Here is an 18,617-nt window from a genome sequence, read left to right on the forward strand (position 1 = left end):
TATTTCAATATATTTCTACATGCGCGCGATTTTTCAATGTTACGAAAGTACGACAGTTTCGGGCCAACGAATGAATTGCAGCCGGCGAAAAAATTTTTCTCCAATAACAGAAACTTTCCCCTTTCCCTGATGTACGACCTAACTTCGCATTTTCACCGTGCACGCATATCTATATGCATTAAGCTTATTTATCTCTTCTATTTTTTCTCTTTTTTTCAATGTATTATACACCGTGGTAGAAAAAAATTCATATTACAAGTTCGAAGAATAAGAAAAATCTCCCTGTTAGCTTTTTCAGTCATAAAATACAAGTATCTCGAAGTTGTACGAAGTTAACTTCGGGGTACGCGGATTTCGTTTAAATTCTATGTAAGTCAAGAAGTTCGCGTGTATTCATAAAGTTCTAGCGTAAATGTCGTTCTAAGAATACTCTTAATGTGTGACTTTATATGTAATAGTTGTGGCCTGTAATAGTCACGTGCACGCGTTTTATTGCCATCATGCAACCTAGCATCGTGACATCGTGTTAAAGCCATCCGACACGCGTTTATAGATTGTTTATTAAACCGTTTCTGGCTCGGAGATTCATTATCATTATATTAGAATAATGTCATCGATACTTACAATTCTTTATCAAATTTGAAAAAAAAAATATTCTCACATTCAAGTGTATAGTCTACGCACGTATATGATGAACGACGATTGCTAAACAGATGTGCAATAAATATGCATAACCGACTGTCTCTCTCGATTGCTATAAATCAATAATGGAGAGTATTAATCATTTAAATTCGACAATTGTATTCCCTTTTGGGTCCAAGAGCGTCTAATCATCGCGATCACAAGGGAGAATAGGTTCACAATTCGGTGAAGATCGAAGCACGGGCACGCGCAACCGTTTCATTCGGTGAAATGCTATCATCGGAGCTAAGTCGATTAAGCCAAAGGCGATTCAAATGTTCTCTAGTCATGCCCGAGCGTTTCCGCGAGTATTCTAAAATGCCTTTATCCAATTTCCCGATGAAGGAAAACGTCTATTGTTCTATCCACGACGCGATCTTTTGAGATAGAATCTGAGATAACGCGTGCACGAGAGTGGACGTAGAACTCGTTTACCTCGTAACCCCGTCAAGTCGCAGCTATTCGCACGAGACACGGGAAAATCGATAGCCAACGCTTCGTGCTGTGTCGCTTCGTTGTACGCTACACTGTTTCATGGGTCTACACCCTCGCTGCCAGACAAATACGGCATTAGATAATCAGGTGATACCGATATATCGTTATCGACTGCCACTATTATTTCATAGTGTCGTGAGAAACGGTGTGCAGGCACGTACAATGTGCGTCATTCGCCACGGTCGGCCATTCCCATTTTACCAAGTGATTTCAGGCGTCGCGTCGCCACCACTTGCTAATAATCCCTATACTAATTCCGGTACAAATAATTCCCGCTGGAATTGCAGAGGTTTATGGTAACGTCGAAGATAAGCGACAAGTATCGCGTCATTGAAGTTTTCAGAAATTTTCGGAATATGTTATTGCCGATCATTTGTTATTTTGCCTCGGAGTATCAATATCGTGAGGAAACACGTAATGTAATAATAAATAAACTCCGGGCAAAACAATGTCGCCGCTACATGCAACCGTCAAACGTAGACGAATTCGAATTTTCCGGCTCTCCCCCGACCAGTATAAATAAACAGACGCCAACGTAAGGAAGTCAGTATCCACGAGTATCTATGAGTATCTGTGGTGGCACTCGACCACGGAACTTTCCAACGGCTTCGCAACACAAAGCGCTATACACCTTCAAAGCGTAAGGTCGACACGCCTAATGTACCATCGATATCCCTACGGTTCTTTCGTCGAATATTCGGAAGAATGCATACGCGGCAACCGTTGCGGACATCTAATAAACGCGTGCGTAGTGGGGATGTCGAGAGGCAACAAAGAAAACAATCCGTTTGGTTTCGAACCAAAGATTCATTCTGCCCCGAGTTGCGAAGTGCGAATGGTTAGCGTCTTAGCGAAGCAAACACTATTAGAGATACGTGATTATAACTCTTGATAGTTAATCGTTAATCGTTAATTGTTGTTGATAGTTAATCGCTAATTGTTGTTAATTGTTAATCGTTAATTGTTGACCGTAAATCCTTGACTGTTGACTGTGAATGGTTTAATAAACTTTTCTGTTGAACATCAAGAGTATTTCTTGGAGGCACCTTCACCAACATACCACCTCATATCTATCGAGTGTCTATCAATTATAAACGAGTTATCAGCGAACAATTATACACTGTTTTAGCGAACTTGTTAGTACGAGCGTCTCAGCGAATATTGTCTGTATATTAATTTATTTAATTATTTTAGATACATTTGACGGTTTACAACAGCGAGTTATTTCGTTATTCTAACTACCAATCCTCTACAATCCTCTACAGGCATCAGGAATGTCGTATCTCTGATGTTTGAATTTGGCGCGCCAATACCAGCTATTTAATTTCATAGCGTCGTTGATCATTAATCGCATTAAAGAAAGAATGTGTTACGTATCGCGTATGTAAGAATATTTCAAGACGAATAGAATAAGTGAATAAGGTTCGCATTAGTTAGTCTGGTGAGTTGACCAACCGGGAATTTGAGTAACCGGGAATTTGAGTAACCGGAAATTTGACGGTGCTAAATAGGTTCCAAGTTACAGGAATTTAACTTGGTCAGTCTGAACGAAGATTGTAACGTAATGTAAATCATCTTCAGAAGCGGTGGTGATCGGAATTGACTTGTCCAGGAGCGTCGCACGACGCTGCAATCGATAACAATCATTTCCGCGTTACGTTAACGAAATACTATTGTCCGTGACGCGTTAATGGAATTATAGATTCTCGCGTACGCGGCGCGTTGTTGCGGTATCATGGGAACGATGATGGAATTATGTGGGTTAACACAATCCACGTTCGAGGTTAGGAAGAAATTTACAAGCCTTCACGCACGTGCGCGCATAAGCGCTGGATATATGATCGCAGGAGTCTCTATGGTGGCCACAATATTCCCCCATGGTAATTCGATAATGTATTATGGATACGTGAAATTCGACGAGAATCTCCACTGGTCGCGTAACAGGAAAATACAAAGTGTTTGGCCGGCGAGTATCCACATGGAAGAGATCGTTTCACGCCTCTTCTATGCTCACCTTCCCACGCTCTGTTCCTTTGTTCACTTTGATTCTCTTCGCCCGATTCGAATTAAACGAATTCATTCTTGTACCGACCAGCCAATACATTTCTGGTTGTCGTTCGATTCAACTTGCAAAAGTTTGCTCGCTCAAACGGACCGAGACTTCTTCGATTTTGGGAAACAAGCTGAAACTATGTTTAGCTATATGGTGGTTAAGGAATGAAACGTGGTTGGGATATGTACATTATACCAAAAGTTTGATGGGATGGGAGGAATTTATATAGTTTAGTTACTTGGTAGTTTCATTGCTGTTAACGCATTTGGTGCACCACGATAATTAGTTAATAATAAGTAATGATACCGATAAACGTTGTAACAAAGAACCTAGAAAGACAGAAAGAAAATGGGTAGTTTGTTATAAGAAATATTATTATTTGTACAACTTGTTAGCTGTAAAATTAATAACTTTGTTAAAATAATTAGCGAGATTGAATAATAACCGTGAAAATAAAAGAGTCATTAACGTAAAACTGCATCCTTACGAACATAATACTACGTTATCTTCTAGTTCATAAAAGTTAAAAGCTTGCTCTTCCACCCTTGAATACGCCAAAGTTGATAGACATCAAAATAATATTATCCTATTATCCCATCCTATCTTATGAGATAAGATTGAAATACAGACTAAACGACATTAGCGATAGCTGGAACAAACTGTATTACAGGATTTCTTTATATAATCTGTATAAAAGCGAGTAGATGGTCCAAAAATCACGTTCCATTTACAATCTTTTCTCAGACAATTTACATTATTTGCTTCTGCTTTTTTAACGTTAGTATTGTGAAAGCTAGTTCTCTTTACTTAAGTTCTACGGTTCCATAAAAGATAAAGAAATTGAAATATTTATATCTTTTTGAAATTTGCAACTTCCATATATATTTTCAAATTAGTTTTGAACTTTGCCAATATAATTACGAAGTCGGGTCTCATAACAGCGTTGATGAAACTTCGAAATGTTTCGTATCGCACGTAATGTGTTCCTGTAACGTGTCTACAAGTGTTCGAATACTTTCGCGAGCTTTCATAAGATACATAAGAGGAAGGAAAAAGAAATACAAAAAAAGGAAGAGAATAGCCGCGAACCATTGATTCGATCAGCGGCGAGTTAACTCGGTTGACGGAGCAATAGATTGCATCCATTAACGTTGTGCGCGTCTAAACCTCGTTACAAAGGATGCCATTTCATGATTGTACCTCCTTTTAATAATGCCGCGTTGAAGTAGTGGTGAGGAGAGTCTCTTTCACGAGAAAGGTTGGCGGTAAAAAATTATTTGAAAACTCGCCGAGAGGTCGGGGGAATCGCAAACTCGATGCATTACACGCAGACCATAATTAAATGTCGTGCAACTCATCACTGATGGACACACCTAATTTCATTCGCTGCCATAACTTCATTAATAATTTACATCCCTTTCAGCTTGCTTCGCTATCCTTTCCACGCCGTGGTAATTGTAGTTCAAAAGATTTTTCAGCATCGTCCGATAACGAAACTCGGCCAGCCGTGACTTCTTAATCTGAAAGAAAAGAAAAATTCAATCACCTTGACGGATTCTTCTTCTTCTTCTCAGCACCGATAGATCTGTCGTTTTCTCTTGTACGTATCTTTAGTGACAGAATTATGGACTCGCGTAAATTCGAATATAAATTCTGCATAACGACACGTGAAATTTTTGAAATACTTTAATAAATTTTCAAGGATATACGAATTAGAACGTCCAATAGTACTGAAAACATAATTAAGTTTCTTCATTGACGACGCAGTAACGTTCAATGAAGCCGCTGACACTTGGCTGCGGTAACGGGAGATATCTCACATTAAACATTAGAAGAGAACATCACACCGGCGGTGTCCACTTACCAAAGACATAGAAACGCTACATTAAGGCCCGGAGGGTTTCCCCGAAAAGGTAGCAAAACAATTCTAACGTCACACACACTTGGACAAACACGGAGGAACATGGGACTTCCGGCTCCTCTCAGCCAAGGGGAGACGGCCAAACGGAAAAATATTCTTTCTGAAGATTCTTCCATCATATGACGTCACCGTCTTCTCTTGCCTGAAGCTACAGTAGCTCACGAAAGTATTATCATAGAAAGTATAACATTTTGAGATTTCAGTACCACTCTAATGAAATACGACTGTCATAATTATATTCATAAAGTTCGAATCAAAACTAAAAATATACAGGGTGGTTGGTAACTGGTGGTACAAGCGAAAAGGGGCTGACTCTACGCGAAAAAAGAAGTCGAAAATATAGAATAAAAATTTTTTTTTTTTAATTTTTCCACCGAGACAACGATCTACAATGAGATCCGTTATAACGAGACGTGATAAAGTGCAGGCGTACCGAGCGAAAATTCAAAGTCGATTTTCTCGAAAACAAAGCCTCAAACGAAAAATTTTTATTCTATATTTTCGACTTCTTTTTTCGCGCAGAATCACCCCCTTTCCGCCTGTATCACCAGTTACCAACCATCCCGTATATATTTGGAAAACCAATAATCGAATCATCATTAGAAGTTATTTAAGTCTTCAACAATTATTTTACACTACAAAGAATATTCCTTTTTAAAATTATTTTAATGAGATTAGGGAACCAGAATAATTATCATTAAATTATTATAACCCTAGTCTTAGCCGCTAAAAGGTTTCCACAAGTGTTCGAATACTTTTGCAAGCAATTGTACGTTCGTAGACGAACTCTCCGTGAGATTTCTCGAACGTTTTTGTCGCGAAAACTTGGTTAGAGAGCTTGGTTAAATCTCGAAAGAGAGAAGACTAATTGATCCCATGGGTGGCCACGAGTTGTCATCGTATCTCAAAACGGAACAGATGTTGTTAGGTGACGAGGGAACAGGAAAACCAGTTTTTGGGTCGTCGTAAAGGAAAAGAGAAAAGAAAGTGAGGAAAGTGACGGCGATGTCTTGTCACGGGCAAGCGTTTGGGATAAATCGCGCGAAAACTATGATCGATGCCTTTAACCTTTGACTCTGCTCCTCCACGAGCCACTGCATCAACCAACCGTGTTATCGAGATATCGATATCCACGCTTTTCTTTCGCTATCTTTAGCTTTCCTCCATCGATCCAACTTTGCCTGGGGGAACTTAGTGATGGGATCAAGTTCAATATGTACACCGCCGTTCTTATGTAGACTACGGATGTTTGTGCAATTTGACATTTTTACAATCATAACTAAAGTAAGGGAACCTAACTAGAATATCGTTGTTAATAGCTTAATGATACAAAGTGATTAAAAGATCGCATTGGCCAAAATTTAAGTAGCACTAAAGTAAACAAAAATTAAAATTGTTGTAGAAATTGTACAAAACAATTTCAAAATATGTACTACACATATATTGTCGTGGAAATGTAAAGGGAATCACATCAAATGAAATTCATCAATTACAAATAAACAGCTTTGTAAAGAATTTACGTTGTATAAAAATTGTTCGTATTCTTTCTCACAATATAAAATTTTGTAGATTTTAACTGTGTCAACAGAATCGAATTGTTGCATAAATGAAACAATTGTACGCCTCACTGTGTTTGTTAATAAATAAGCTCGTAATAAAAGAGAATCATATTAATCTGTAATGTAATAAATCCCTAGTCTCTGCATCGTGAATAGAATATCGTTTTAATCCACACTCTCATGGTTTCTTTCATTCACAAAATTATGATATAAATATCATGAATACCGCGTATTAATCGAATACCAAAATAGTGTAATAAAATTCCAGACAAGAATTCAATAACCCAGCAGGGAGAACGCTTTAATCGCTCCATTTTTGTTGTGAAACTCTCCTACACAGCTGGATATTAATTGCCTAATAAAAGCAACTTTCCATAAAAAAATTTTATTAAATAAATAGCTAATAGGATACGTACGGTGGAAAATAATTTTTCTATAATAAATCTTTCCTAAGTTCAGAAAACATATACTTAGACTAAGAAATGAAAAATAATACGTCCATTAAAAAGTTAAGTATAATCCTAGGATTGATCAAAACTGCAATAACAACGGATTACTAATAACGCAACTAACATATAAAACATCTATATCGTAATAAGATTATCTTGTAAACAGATAAAAACACACAAAATTATCGTAATATCCAAAACGAAAGGATCCATCAAGAGTTTGAGTGACTTAATCGTTCAGCAAATGACAAGCCCAGATCCCGAAAACGAGGGGTTAACACCCTCTTTTTCGTGGCAGCTACAATGTCAACGTTAATACAAACGCACATAGTCGACTCGACATGGATGTTTACGTAGAACATTTTTAACGATTGTTCCAGGGAAGGGACGGCTCTACCCGGCCTACAGTTTGAGCGGCAGCGAGGGTGAGGAAAATTCGCCAAGCCTGCGAGGTCGTGCTCCCGCCTACCCTCAAAATAATCACCAGACCACGCAATCACACCTGAATCACTACAACGCCAGTCAGCATAAACAACGTGCCTATCAACAGCAACAGCAGCATCCCCTGTATCATATGCCCAGCACTGGTGCTGGACTTAGCGACACACCAACTTCCGGTAACGCGTCCGACGAAACCCTCACCGACAGTGACTTGATCACTGTTGCCCGTGACTCTGCTCTGCTCGTTCATAACGGTGAGTAACATTATTTGTTCCTCAATTCCTTCAAATAAAACAAATAAATTAGCGTTAGTTTATTGAAGAAGGACATAAACGTTACTTAACGAAAACAGAAACGGGGATGGCAATTATAATATGAAATAATTAGACCTTTGATACTATTTGTTATCGCTTTGTTTAATATATTTGTAGGGATTTTACGGAAATCAGTCACTTTGATTACTTTGATTGACTGATACTTCTAGCGTTAAGAATCTCAAGCCTACAACGCACATTCTTAGCATAGTCGAAACATTTCATAATCTCAAGTAACCTGAACACGCGTGAAGCTTATCAGAAACGTATCTTTTCATAACGTTCCCACGCAATAACTCTATTTCTCATCCGATGGTACATCTATTGCATACATCACCTTATTTGTTCCTCGTCTTTCACCGTGTAACAACATCCTTAAACGAAGTTGTCGTGTGAGTTTCGCGCTAAATGATCCGATTGACTCGTCTCGTGTCTTCCACGTGATAAATACCTTTCACGAGCAACTGTCCAGCAAAGACTTCGAATCCAGAGAGTTTCCAGGTGTTATACGAGACGAAGCTGGCGCAGGTTGGAGTAGACGTGGCTGTACCACGCTCGGTATACCTTCGAAGCGATACGTCATCCGTGACAAGCCGGTGTGCCGATAACCTCCGTCTCCGACAAACCCCCGTGTGTGGCCTCACACCTCATCGCGGCAACGACCATCCATCATGTTTGAGTAATGTAGGGACACGATTTCACGTTATTGCAAATGACCGACTCCGTCTACGTAGCAACGTACCTCTACTTCAGACCGATTACCATCCAAGAAACTGACCCTTTATTAGAGGCCATTATCGATCGCGCCCTGTGGCCCTGATTTTCAGCTGCGAGGTCAACGCGATCCACGTTCAAGGTGCATCATAATGTATTGGGTTGTTCGAAGAGTTTCTAACGAAATTTAAGGAAAGTTAATTTTAATAACTTAATTTTGTAGAAGTAGAATGTTATTAGTGGACTGCGAATGTTTATGAGATTTCAGTGAAATTTAAGTGAAGGCTAAATAGAAATTTGTTTCACTCGTTAATCATCATTGCAACCGCTTCACTTGCCATACTCTATATATTCATTTTTTATTTCTTCGTGGAAGTGAAGGACGAGTGATCGAAGACGTTATATCGTTGTTAATCCTAGCAGTTCGATACACATGACGCTACACTTGGTGTAACCACGAAGCGCACCCTATCGCGCATGACACGTTGCTTTCCACTGTCATGCTAATCCCTCGCAGGCGTAATTGCCGATTTATGCGCGGGAACATTGGTCTCGGAGCATAATGCGTACACAATGTGTCCCGGGGGTTTGGGATTACTTATCCCATGAAGAAGGAAATCGCACTGGTTTGATGGATGATGGAACCTTACGATCCCAATGTCTCGTCACTTTCTCATGAAACGTGGACGTACTTACTTAGTATAGAGTAGTCATGCTAGTGGAACGAAATTCGCCAGAAGCTCTTTATTTCCCTGGTTTCTGCACGAGGCTAGAGACAGAGTCATTGTGATTCAGCTGAAATCTTAATGGAGTATCGAGAACCGCGGAGGAACGTCTATTATGAACTCGCCTGTTTCCCATTACGGTCAATAAAAGGGGAGATTCAAAGCACATTTTTTTGCACCGCAGAGTGAGGCTAGAAGAAGACGAGGAAAGGGGGGAAAGAGAGAGAGAGAGAGAGAGGAAGGTTTACTAGGTACGCTGACGTGATTTTAGCCCGCGATCCATTCTCCGCAACGCGACGCGGGGAACACTTCCATTTAGATGCTCATCTCGCGGAAAAGATTTCACGAGGATATATTACCGTGACGTTATGTCTCCTTTCGTTCGAGGAAACCGGAACGAGATGCTATCTTTGAAATAAACGATCACGGTTAAATGCTTTGCTTGCAATACGAACCATTAACGCGCATCCACGCTAATATCCTGCCTCTAGTACGAGATGCAAGCAGCGACGGGATGTCTTCCTCTAATTAATTTAAGACAGACACTGGTTACAATATGCTCGCGTCGATCTGAATTCCAGTAATTTCTTAAAATACTCTGCAATCGTCAAGTACAGTCCAAATAAAATATTTTGACGTTCGAATAATCGTGTAACTCCCGTCAAATAATTTCTAGTTAGAAAATCGTATTAATACAATATTCAGAAATATTGGTAAATTTAATGAAATATTCGAAAACAATATCAAATTTAATAGAATATTTCGATTAGTAAGTAATGATTCCCAAATTACATTTTTCTATGCCCTGTGAATAAAAAATCATTAAGTCTATCAAAGAACAATATAAAAGAAGCTCGAGAAATTAAAAATTGATTAGCAAGCAAGTTTGTAAGATGTTCAATAAACGATAAAAGAGTGAAATTTTAATGGAATATAGGCGGAGTGAGGATTTCAATTTATCGTTGAACCAGCTGTTTTGTATCTATCTATAAATCTACACGCCTAGAGAATCTACGACATGTTTACTTACCAATGTTAATACGGACTACAGTGGCAGCGTTATCCGTGGCAAGTATTGCTACTAGCTGGGACCTCGTAGATTACTGCTTGTTCCGTTATTGTAAGGTATGTAATTACTACACCCACTATCATCAGCATGTGTATAATTACTACATGCACTATCATCAATGGATATCTAATTTCTACACGTACCCTTGCCAGTGGGTGTGAAATTACTAGATGTACGATCCAACCTGCCCCTCTCAACTAATACGTGTACTGTGGATTGTACAGTTGCGAAATGTACTTCTTAAAATGAAAGTTAACGACGCATCAGAAATCTTTCGACGTTCAAACGATCACCTGATTCCCGTCAAATGGTTTTGACTTTATATATCAGCATAGTTTGCCAAGGATTGAATTTTGTAACGTTATTAGCATAAAGTAAAGATGAAACACTTGTTTCAGCGGTATTACCTCTTATTATATAATGAATACGACGCACCATGTGCGTCAATACCAGGCAAAGTGTTAAATAATACTTTAGTTTTTTAAAAGCTTCTTAAAACTTTTTACACATTTCTTATTTCCAAGGGTGTCGGAAGGTTTTAAATGCTTTATGTGCAACTTGTTGCTCGTTTGGAATAATCTCTTACCTACTATAAGACAAAAATTTAAGAAAGGAAATTTAAATACGGATTTGGAAATAATACGACTAATGACATTTACGTGAATAATTTAAAACAGAGAAATCCGCAAACTATTTGATAAAGCAAATATAATATTCGCGTGTTACTAAAAATTAGAGGTATTATCACAGATAGTAAAATCATACGATTCAACGATGAGCAATTATTTCAATTCTGCGTGTAACTTTTGTAAATGTATAGTCTTTAATCGAGAATAACACACCATGTGATTGGCAGAAACTGTGAAACCCTTCGACACTCTGTTTCCTTGAATACCGATAGGTTGGTTTTTTACAGAGTTGCGCCAAGTTTTGACACAAACTATTCACTAATAGTCTGCGATATCTGAACGACTGGTATGTAACGTATAATGGCGGCGGAGAAAAGAGAAGTTCGCGGTGCAGTATACTCGTGGAATTCAAGGCAGCTGAAGGGGATGGTGGTTGAAATGTGGAATGTGTAGATGGGAATAGAACGGCACCAGTTTGTCCGTTCTTTTTCCGGACAAAAAAAAAAGAGTTTGTGAAATGAATGATAGGTGTCTCCAACTGCTTCTATATACAAATTTTTATTTTCACCATTAAGTCTAATAATTTTCACTGACAAGTTTATTTCCTTTATTCGTAAGTTTTTTATTTTATCCAAGATAATTATTTTAAACATATTCTTCCCCTTCGAGTATAATTACTTGCAAGTTTTTCTCTTTAGAAGAAGAGACGAGTGTCTCTCTCTCTTTACTTCGATATATTACTTAAAATATGAAAAGAGTATATTTGAGAGAAATCGTAGGAAAAAAGCTATAATATTTCCAACGTCAATATTAAAAACTGTTATTACCGAAAAACGTTTGTCTTCCTATTATTTCAAATATGATGGCGGCTGCAGCGTACATAAATTTCGACTCTCTCGATGGTCGACTCGACCCTTGACCCACGTAGCAACCTCTCGCACAGTAAAATCAATGGAGAAAATTCTAATTGCTCCCTTTCGCGGAGGGCTGCTGCCACTCGAGCAAGAGACAAGATAATCGTTTGCTCGAACGCGAGAACGCGACGAGGGGCTATAGATCAGAAGAAGCTTCCGGAATTAATGTTCAAAGAGAAGAAAGCAATATACCAGAAGGGCGGAGAGAGATTAATTATCTACGAGACGATAATTCGTAAAGAGGAACGCAGGCAAGGTGTGCCGGGGTTCGTGATAAAGCGCGGTTTTCCTTCGTGTTGGAACGGAGTCGAAGGTCGGAAACGACGTGGATTAGAGCCGCGCGACCGGAATTTCGCGGGGAAATCCATTCCTACGCCGGAACCATGACCGACCCCGAGCCCAGCTTTCAACCAGGACGAATGAATACCCGAAGAGAACACGAGGGAGGGGGATTACTTCCGTCTCATTAGCGTGGGCCACGATTCCACGCGGCGAGATCGAGGAATTCGTCACGCCTGCCGACCATACACACCCACGAAAATCCTAATTCATTTCACGACGAAACCTCCAGTCTGATGATTAACCAGCCGATGATGACGGAAGCCGAATTTATCCGACGCTCCACGTCGCCAAATTACCCGGGCTGAGTCACTTCGGTTTTTGGTTCGCGCCATGTTGCATAATTTATAACTCTAATATGTCATATTGTAGCAGTGTTTATGAATAATGCAAGAAGTGAATCCCGGGAGGGAAAGATTTCTTGTTTTGTGATTCGGGATCATTAGTACATGTACATTGCCGTTTAAAAGTATACACATCTTGACCAATTTATGATAACAATACGCGAATATATATATGTATGTAATAACGTAAATCCTTAGTGTAAATCAGACGATCGACTCTGGAAAATCGAGTTTATTACGAGAATAATTAAATTAAATACAATAACAGTTAATAACAAATCTACTGCAAATTTTACCTGTAAAATCGAGAATCGATTTTCTAGGTTCTAAATTACCATTTTTCTCTCGTGATCTATTCTATTCAATAAACGACTGCCGATAAAACAAAACAAAAGTAAAAATGTCGGTTTGAATTCTATGAAATTTACATATATATACGAATCAGTGAGAAAGTAAAGATCAGAACCAATATTTACTCTCTTCTTCTGGAATGAACGTATTATATCATATGAAATATTTATTTAAAATCATATCACGTTAAATACGTATCGTTCAGTTAGAAGTTTTAGGTTTTCTTATCATTCACGTCGAATTGCATGAAATGTAATACTCGTAAAAATGGCTGCCGTCTGGGTTGACCGTCATGAATCACGAACACTATCAAACTTGTACACGTAATTCGTTTCACGATTTCTGAAGGCGTACACTTTGTCAGCCTCCGGTAAATCAAAGAGTCACACACGTTCCGATCGAAAGGTTTCTCTTAAATTGAAAACGTCCGAGCCAGAAGTAAGATAAAATAAACAGGACGAATTCTGGGATCAGTACAGCCATACCACTTTTAGGATTTATTAAAGTATCGAATTACTTTAATATTTCTTGCAGACGAACTCTATTTTTGATGATACGTATATTCCAGCTATTCCTTTGAATTTGCCTCAATTAAAGTAGAAATATAGTTTAAATTAAACATTTTTGCAAATAAATTATTATTTATTATAATTTCTTACAAAATCTGTATTTAATCACTGTAAATGCAAACCTAACTATATTGTATAATAATCAATATTAGGGGATTGTAGAGGAATTTATTCTGGAAAAGGAATCATATCAAATGACTCGAATTTTCTCTCTATATCACATAGAATAACATATATTAAACATATTTATATATTAAACATATTTAATTGAATATTCAAAATTTCATCAGAGAACGATATTTGATATTTTACGTATACACCAATTTGTTATATCTTTTTCAAGCCAAATAATCTATTAATGACATGATTTACTTTCAATCGCATAATTGGTATCAGTTACTTATAAATTAATTGCACATTGAACATATTGGAAACTCTAAACCTCTGATTAGGATCTTAACAATGAGTGCATCATTAAATGATTACATTTATAATTACCAAGTTACGAAATTCGAATCCAATTCGAATCATATGATATTCAGTGGAAATTATATAATACATGTTTCCCACTCAACATTGTTTTCATAAAACTTGTTCTACTTTATTGTTTACGAGATGATAAATTATTAGAGAAAACCTGTTATTTTTCAAATATAGAAATACGTACACTTAGAATTTCTATGCAAATTATGAACTTGGTTCGGTACAAAAATGTACAGATGCATAAATATGCAAAAATATATAAAATATCGAAAAAATATACGAAATATCGATCAAGTATATTTACTACGATTTTTAATAGATAAAACTCTACTTAAATTCTATTCTTTCAGCTGTCATAAAAATTCCCAATCTTGAGGAGAAAATGAAATTATCAATCGTTTAATAATTATCTTATCAAGTGGCAATATGACTTTATAAAATTAATAATTGATATTATTCGAATAGCCAATGGCTAAACTCCATGTGAATGGACAATACTCTTAGCGTGATAACCAAGTAATTTTGGATTAGAAGCATAAGGATATTACTGATAGGGTCTTCTGTATACCCTTATATATCCGATACCGGTTGTTAACGATATCCGAAGATCCTTTGTCGATGGCATTATGAGTACAGTTCGTTACATCTAAGGAGTCCGTGATTTATGTTTCAGAAGGCAAAAAACCTTTGTTGTCCGTGTAGCATGTTAAAAGAGCGAACCAGGGATATCGAATTTCGTCTTCGCCATTCAAAATTAACGAGCAGCTACCCTTTGGGAATCTTTGTAACAATCGGTACTGTTTCAACGAGTTACACAGGTACGCGCCCTTGTTAACAATCCGTTTGATCCTATTACAGACAGTTTCACACTGTGTTGAGCAATTTCTGCGACTCAAAAAAACCATTTCGCGTCCATCAATGTTTGTTACCGCAGAAAAAATCTTTTCATTGAAATAATTCCAAAATGTAACATTGCGTACTGACACTTTTTATTTTGGGTAAGGTTTGTGTCATGAATGATAAATAATACCAACCAAAGTATTATGTCAAAGTATTAAGTAGGTATTTATTACGATAAATGTACTGTTTGATATAGTGTTGGCTTGAGATTATACAGAGTGTGGTTGAATAGGATATACATAAAAGTAAAATAATATTAAGAAACATTCCTAAAAAATTTTTCATTTCCGACTTAGTTTTCGAGAAAATCATGTTTGAAAATTTATCTATTTATATATTATTAATCAAGTATACTCAAACATAGTTAATTCTGGACTGGTAAGACTAAATAATCGTAGAATCAAATTTTCTGTTTCACGCGTGATTGTCAAGCAAACAGAGTTTAAACCTGTTTAGTCGATAATCACTCTAGTACATGCCTATGATAAATTTTCAAATTTATTTTTCTTGCAAACAAAATGTCTTGTGAAAAAAATTTATCCTGCATATTCGATTTACATTCACACACAGAGTGATCTAATGTCAATTATTTAATTACATGTTATTCGGCCGGACCCTGTATATTGGTGTTCAAGATACGCACAATTATACCAATTAGTGAATCAAAATCCGAATTTGCAGATTCTAAAGTTTATTCAAAAGACAAATATATTTATGTATGGAATCAATCTTAATGTTAAAATCAAGAAAATAATTTTCATCGGCCTTTCAACCAAATATTTCACTGTGCGTTGCGATAAAAGTGCAGTTTCACCGCATTTTTGTGTAATGCGTATTAGATAATTACGTTTTCTTATTTCCAAGTGCTTCTTTAAAATTAAGAAAATAATTTTGACCAGCTTTTTGGCTCAAATACTCCACTGCTTGAGTCGAGGAGACAATACAATATGACGAACAATAAGAGGACAATAAGAGGGGCATGAACCGTTCTGTATGAGCGGATCTCTTAGGCCCCAGACCAATATCGGACGATTCAGTTGCGTGCAGCAATGGAAGTTTCGATTCACTGCGGAATTCTGACGAGAAGGTGGTGAGTTGCGTGTAGGCGTTTCGTAGCACGATCGTCTCGAGAGAAGAACTTCCGTGGCGTCCCTTGACGAAGCCCCGAAGACGAACGCCACGGTGTATCCTGTCGATCGTTTGGGGGAAGTACGAGCGAGCGAGAGGGAGTTTCATTTAAGTTAGAAATTGCTTCTTCCGCAGCGATGATGGGCCGCAAATTGGGCGCGAAACTGAACGCGAGACGAGAAGAATGTAAGAGAAAGAGAGAGAGAGAGAGAGAGAGAGAGAGAGAACAGGAGACGTTAAGCAACGAAAGGAGACGTCAAATAATATATTGATTTTTGTTCACAAGTCGAAGATTACTCGGGTTTGAACAGCTGTCTTGGAAAACACGGATTGGAATTATCTTTGCTTCCAGATTTCCGAGAGTAATTCTTCGTGAAGAAGTAGATTTCGACAGATTGTGTATTGTTCAATTTTTAGTTTGAAATATTAGAAAGATTCTAATATAAAATGTTACGTAGCTAGAGTAAGGTAGGATTATTTGAGTCAGTTAAGTTTCAAGATCTGGAATTTTATGCGAAATTTAAAGGTACAAAAATGCATAGAACATGAAGAAATATGTAAAATATTCAGAGTACAACACTCGTCATAATTTTTAATAGGTGAAATATATATATCTTGACTCTACTCCTTCACTTGTATTCATAAAAATATAAATCTCCATAAAAATCCACAGTCTAATAATGATGAAAGAACGAGGAAATATCTGAGGAAAGCTGTATTAAATAAGTAACAATAGATATAAATGGTATACATCCGTAATTATTATATTGCTATTATTACATTAACAGAAAAAACCATTTAAAGTGGATCTTTTGCAGAAAATTTCAAACAAAATATAAGTGGATTTCCATATACTTTTTGACGCCTTCAAGGTTGGAACGTGATCTTATTCACAACGTGGCACACAAAAGTGCTGGAAAAAAAGTTAATGAACTTAAGTATACATAGAAACCCAGCTTACAAAGCTTTCTAAATTATTCCTCTGTCTCTGTTACTTTTTCCTCGACTTTTATTCCCCTTTTTGTAGAACCGTCTACTTACATAGTTTAACTTACGAAGATTAAAAGATAAAAGTATTGTTTCGTAGGCTTAGCGATCCGTATTTTCACATAAACGTCACTTTAACTAAGCCATCATACAAAACTTACGGTAAACTTAACGTCAACATGGTGGCAAGAATGAAATCGTATACAGGATGTTCCAGTAACCGTGGCACAATTAACAGGTGAAAAATTTTTTCTGAAAGAATAAATCGAAAATGTAGAATAAAATTTGTTCATACGGCACTACGTATTCGATAAAATCGAATTTAAAGATTTGTTTGACGTACATGTAATTAGCTAATTATCGACGGGCTATGAAAAAATATTCAACAATGGGTTGTTCTACATGCGGAAACTAGTCGAAAATGTGGATTAACATTTTCACGTTTATGGCCTCGTTTTCAAGGAAATGCAGTCTGAAACGTATACATAATACATTTTCAAACTTCATTTTCTCGAGAACGAAACGTCACATGAAGAAACATTACTCTTCATTTTTTATTTATTTTCTTTTTTTGCCTTGCTGCTTGTTCCGTGGTTACTGAAACATCCCATAGACATGGTGATTTTAAATAAGTTTTTACATATCTCTTTAGTTTGACACTTGTTCGATAAATTGTCCACATTCCACATTCAATAAACCAAATCGTATCAGGGTAATAGGATTAACCCGATATACGGATTAGCCTACTTTCTCTCTTAGACATATAAGCTAAGAGCAGCTTCAAACCGCTTACAAACTACTTGTTATATTCCTGTCAAGATCATGACACAAACTTAGATTATCCTGGAACTACACGCAACTCGTTACGCTTTCGGTGATACTATCGCCCGCATTCAATGTACCCCGATATTCTCGCGTTTTCGGCGATCTCCATCGTTAATTAAGCCATGTATTTCATACCACGTTGATAGGTCGCGGTTAAATCTCATCGCATGATACTAAAAAGTAGTAAAAAGAAGAGGTAGTTATAGACAAAGTTGAAGTTTAAATGATCATTTCTTTTAATCTGACTCTGAGCAGTGTGATTTAAATTTGTTACAAATTTTGTTTTTGTGTCTTCTACTGCCACTTATTTGAACATAATACTTAAATTACATTCAATTAAATTTATGATATCAAATATGATATAGTACTTAATAAATAACAAAAGGTGCATTAATGTTTTGAGCTCATCTGATTGATCTGTTGCTTCAGTAGTAAAATAAAATTAAAAAAAAAGAAGACCAACAAATAGTTGAAAGTAGACAAACTTAAAACTCTATCTCTATTCGAACATTTTTGTTTCTATTTAGTACTAGTTTGCAAAGCAATTCGAAGTAAACTGCTTTCTCTCAACATGAAAACGAAGTTCACTGATCTAAAACAAAGATCATCCAAAAAATTCGATTACTGCACACTGCTTTTTATCGACGTAATTTGAATGTTCGTGAAGAGGTCATTTTGCAGTGGCTGATTTAATATTCGATTACACAAGGGTTACGAGAGTTTGAAG

At 37.0% G+C, this 18,617-nt stretch overlaps 1 protein-coding gene across 2 annotated transcripts in view; it reads left to right on the forward strand.

Annotated features, from left to right (window-relative positions):
* The window catches only part of LOC126863389 (teneurin-m), a 651,332-nt gene that overhangs the window by 310,169 nt on the left and 322,546 nt on the right, over nucleotides 1-18,617 (forward strand). For both annotated transcript variants that reach the window (XM_050613487.1, XM_050613488.1), the window contains exon 3: nucleotides 7,539-7,853. In XM_050613487.1, coding sequence (XP_050469444.1) covers nucleotides 7,539-7,853 — 315 coding nt within the window. The remainder of the gene's footprint in view (nucleotides 1-7,538; nucleotides 7,854-18,617) is intronic.

The sequence above is a fragment of the Bombus huntii genome, chromosome 3 (assembly GCF_024542735.1).
Source record: "Bombus huntii isolate Logan2020A chromosome 3, iyBomHunt1.1, whole genome shotgun sequence".
Taxonomy (NCBI): Eukaryota; Metazoa; Arthropoda; class Insecta; order Hymenoptera; family Apidae; genus Bombus; species Bombus huntii.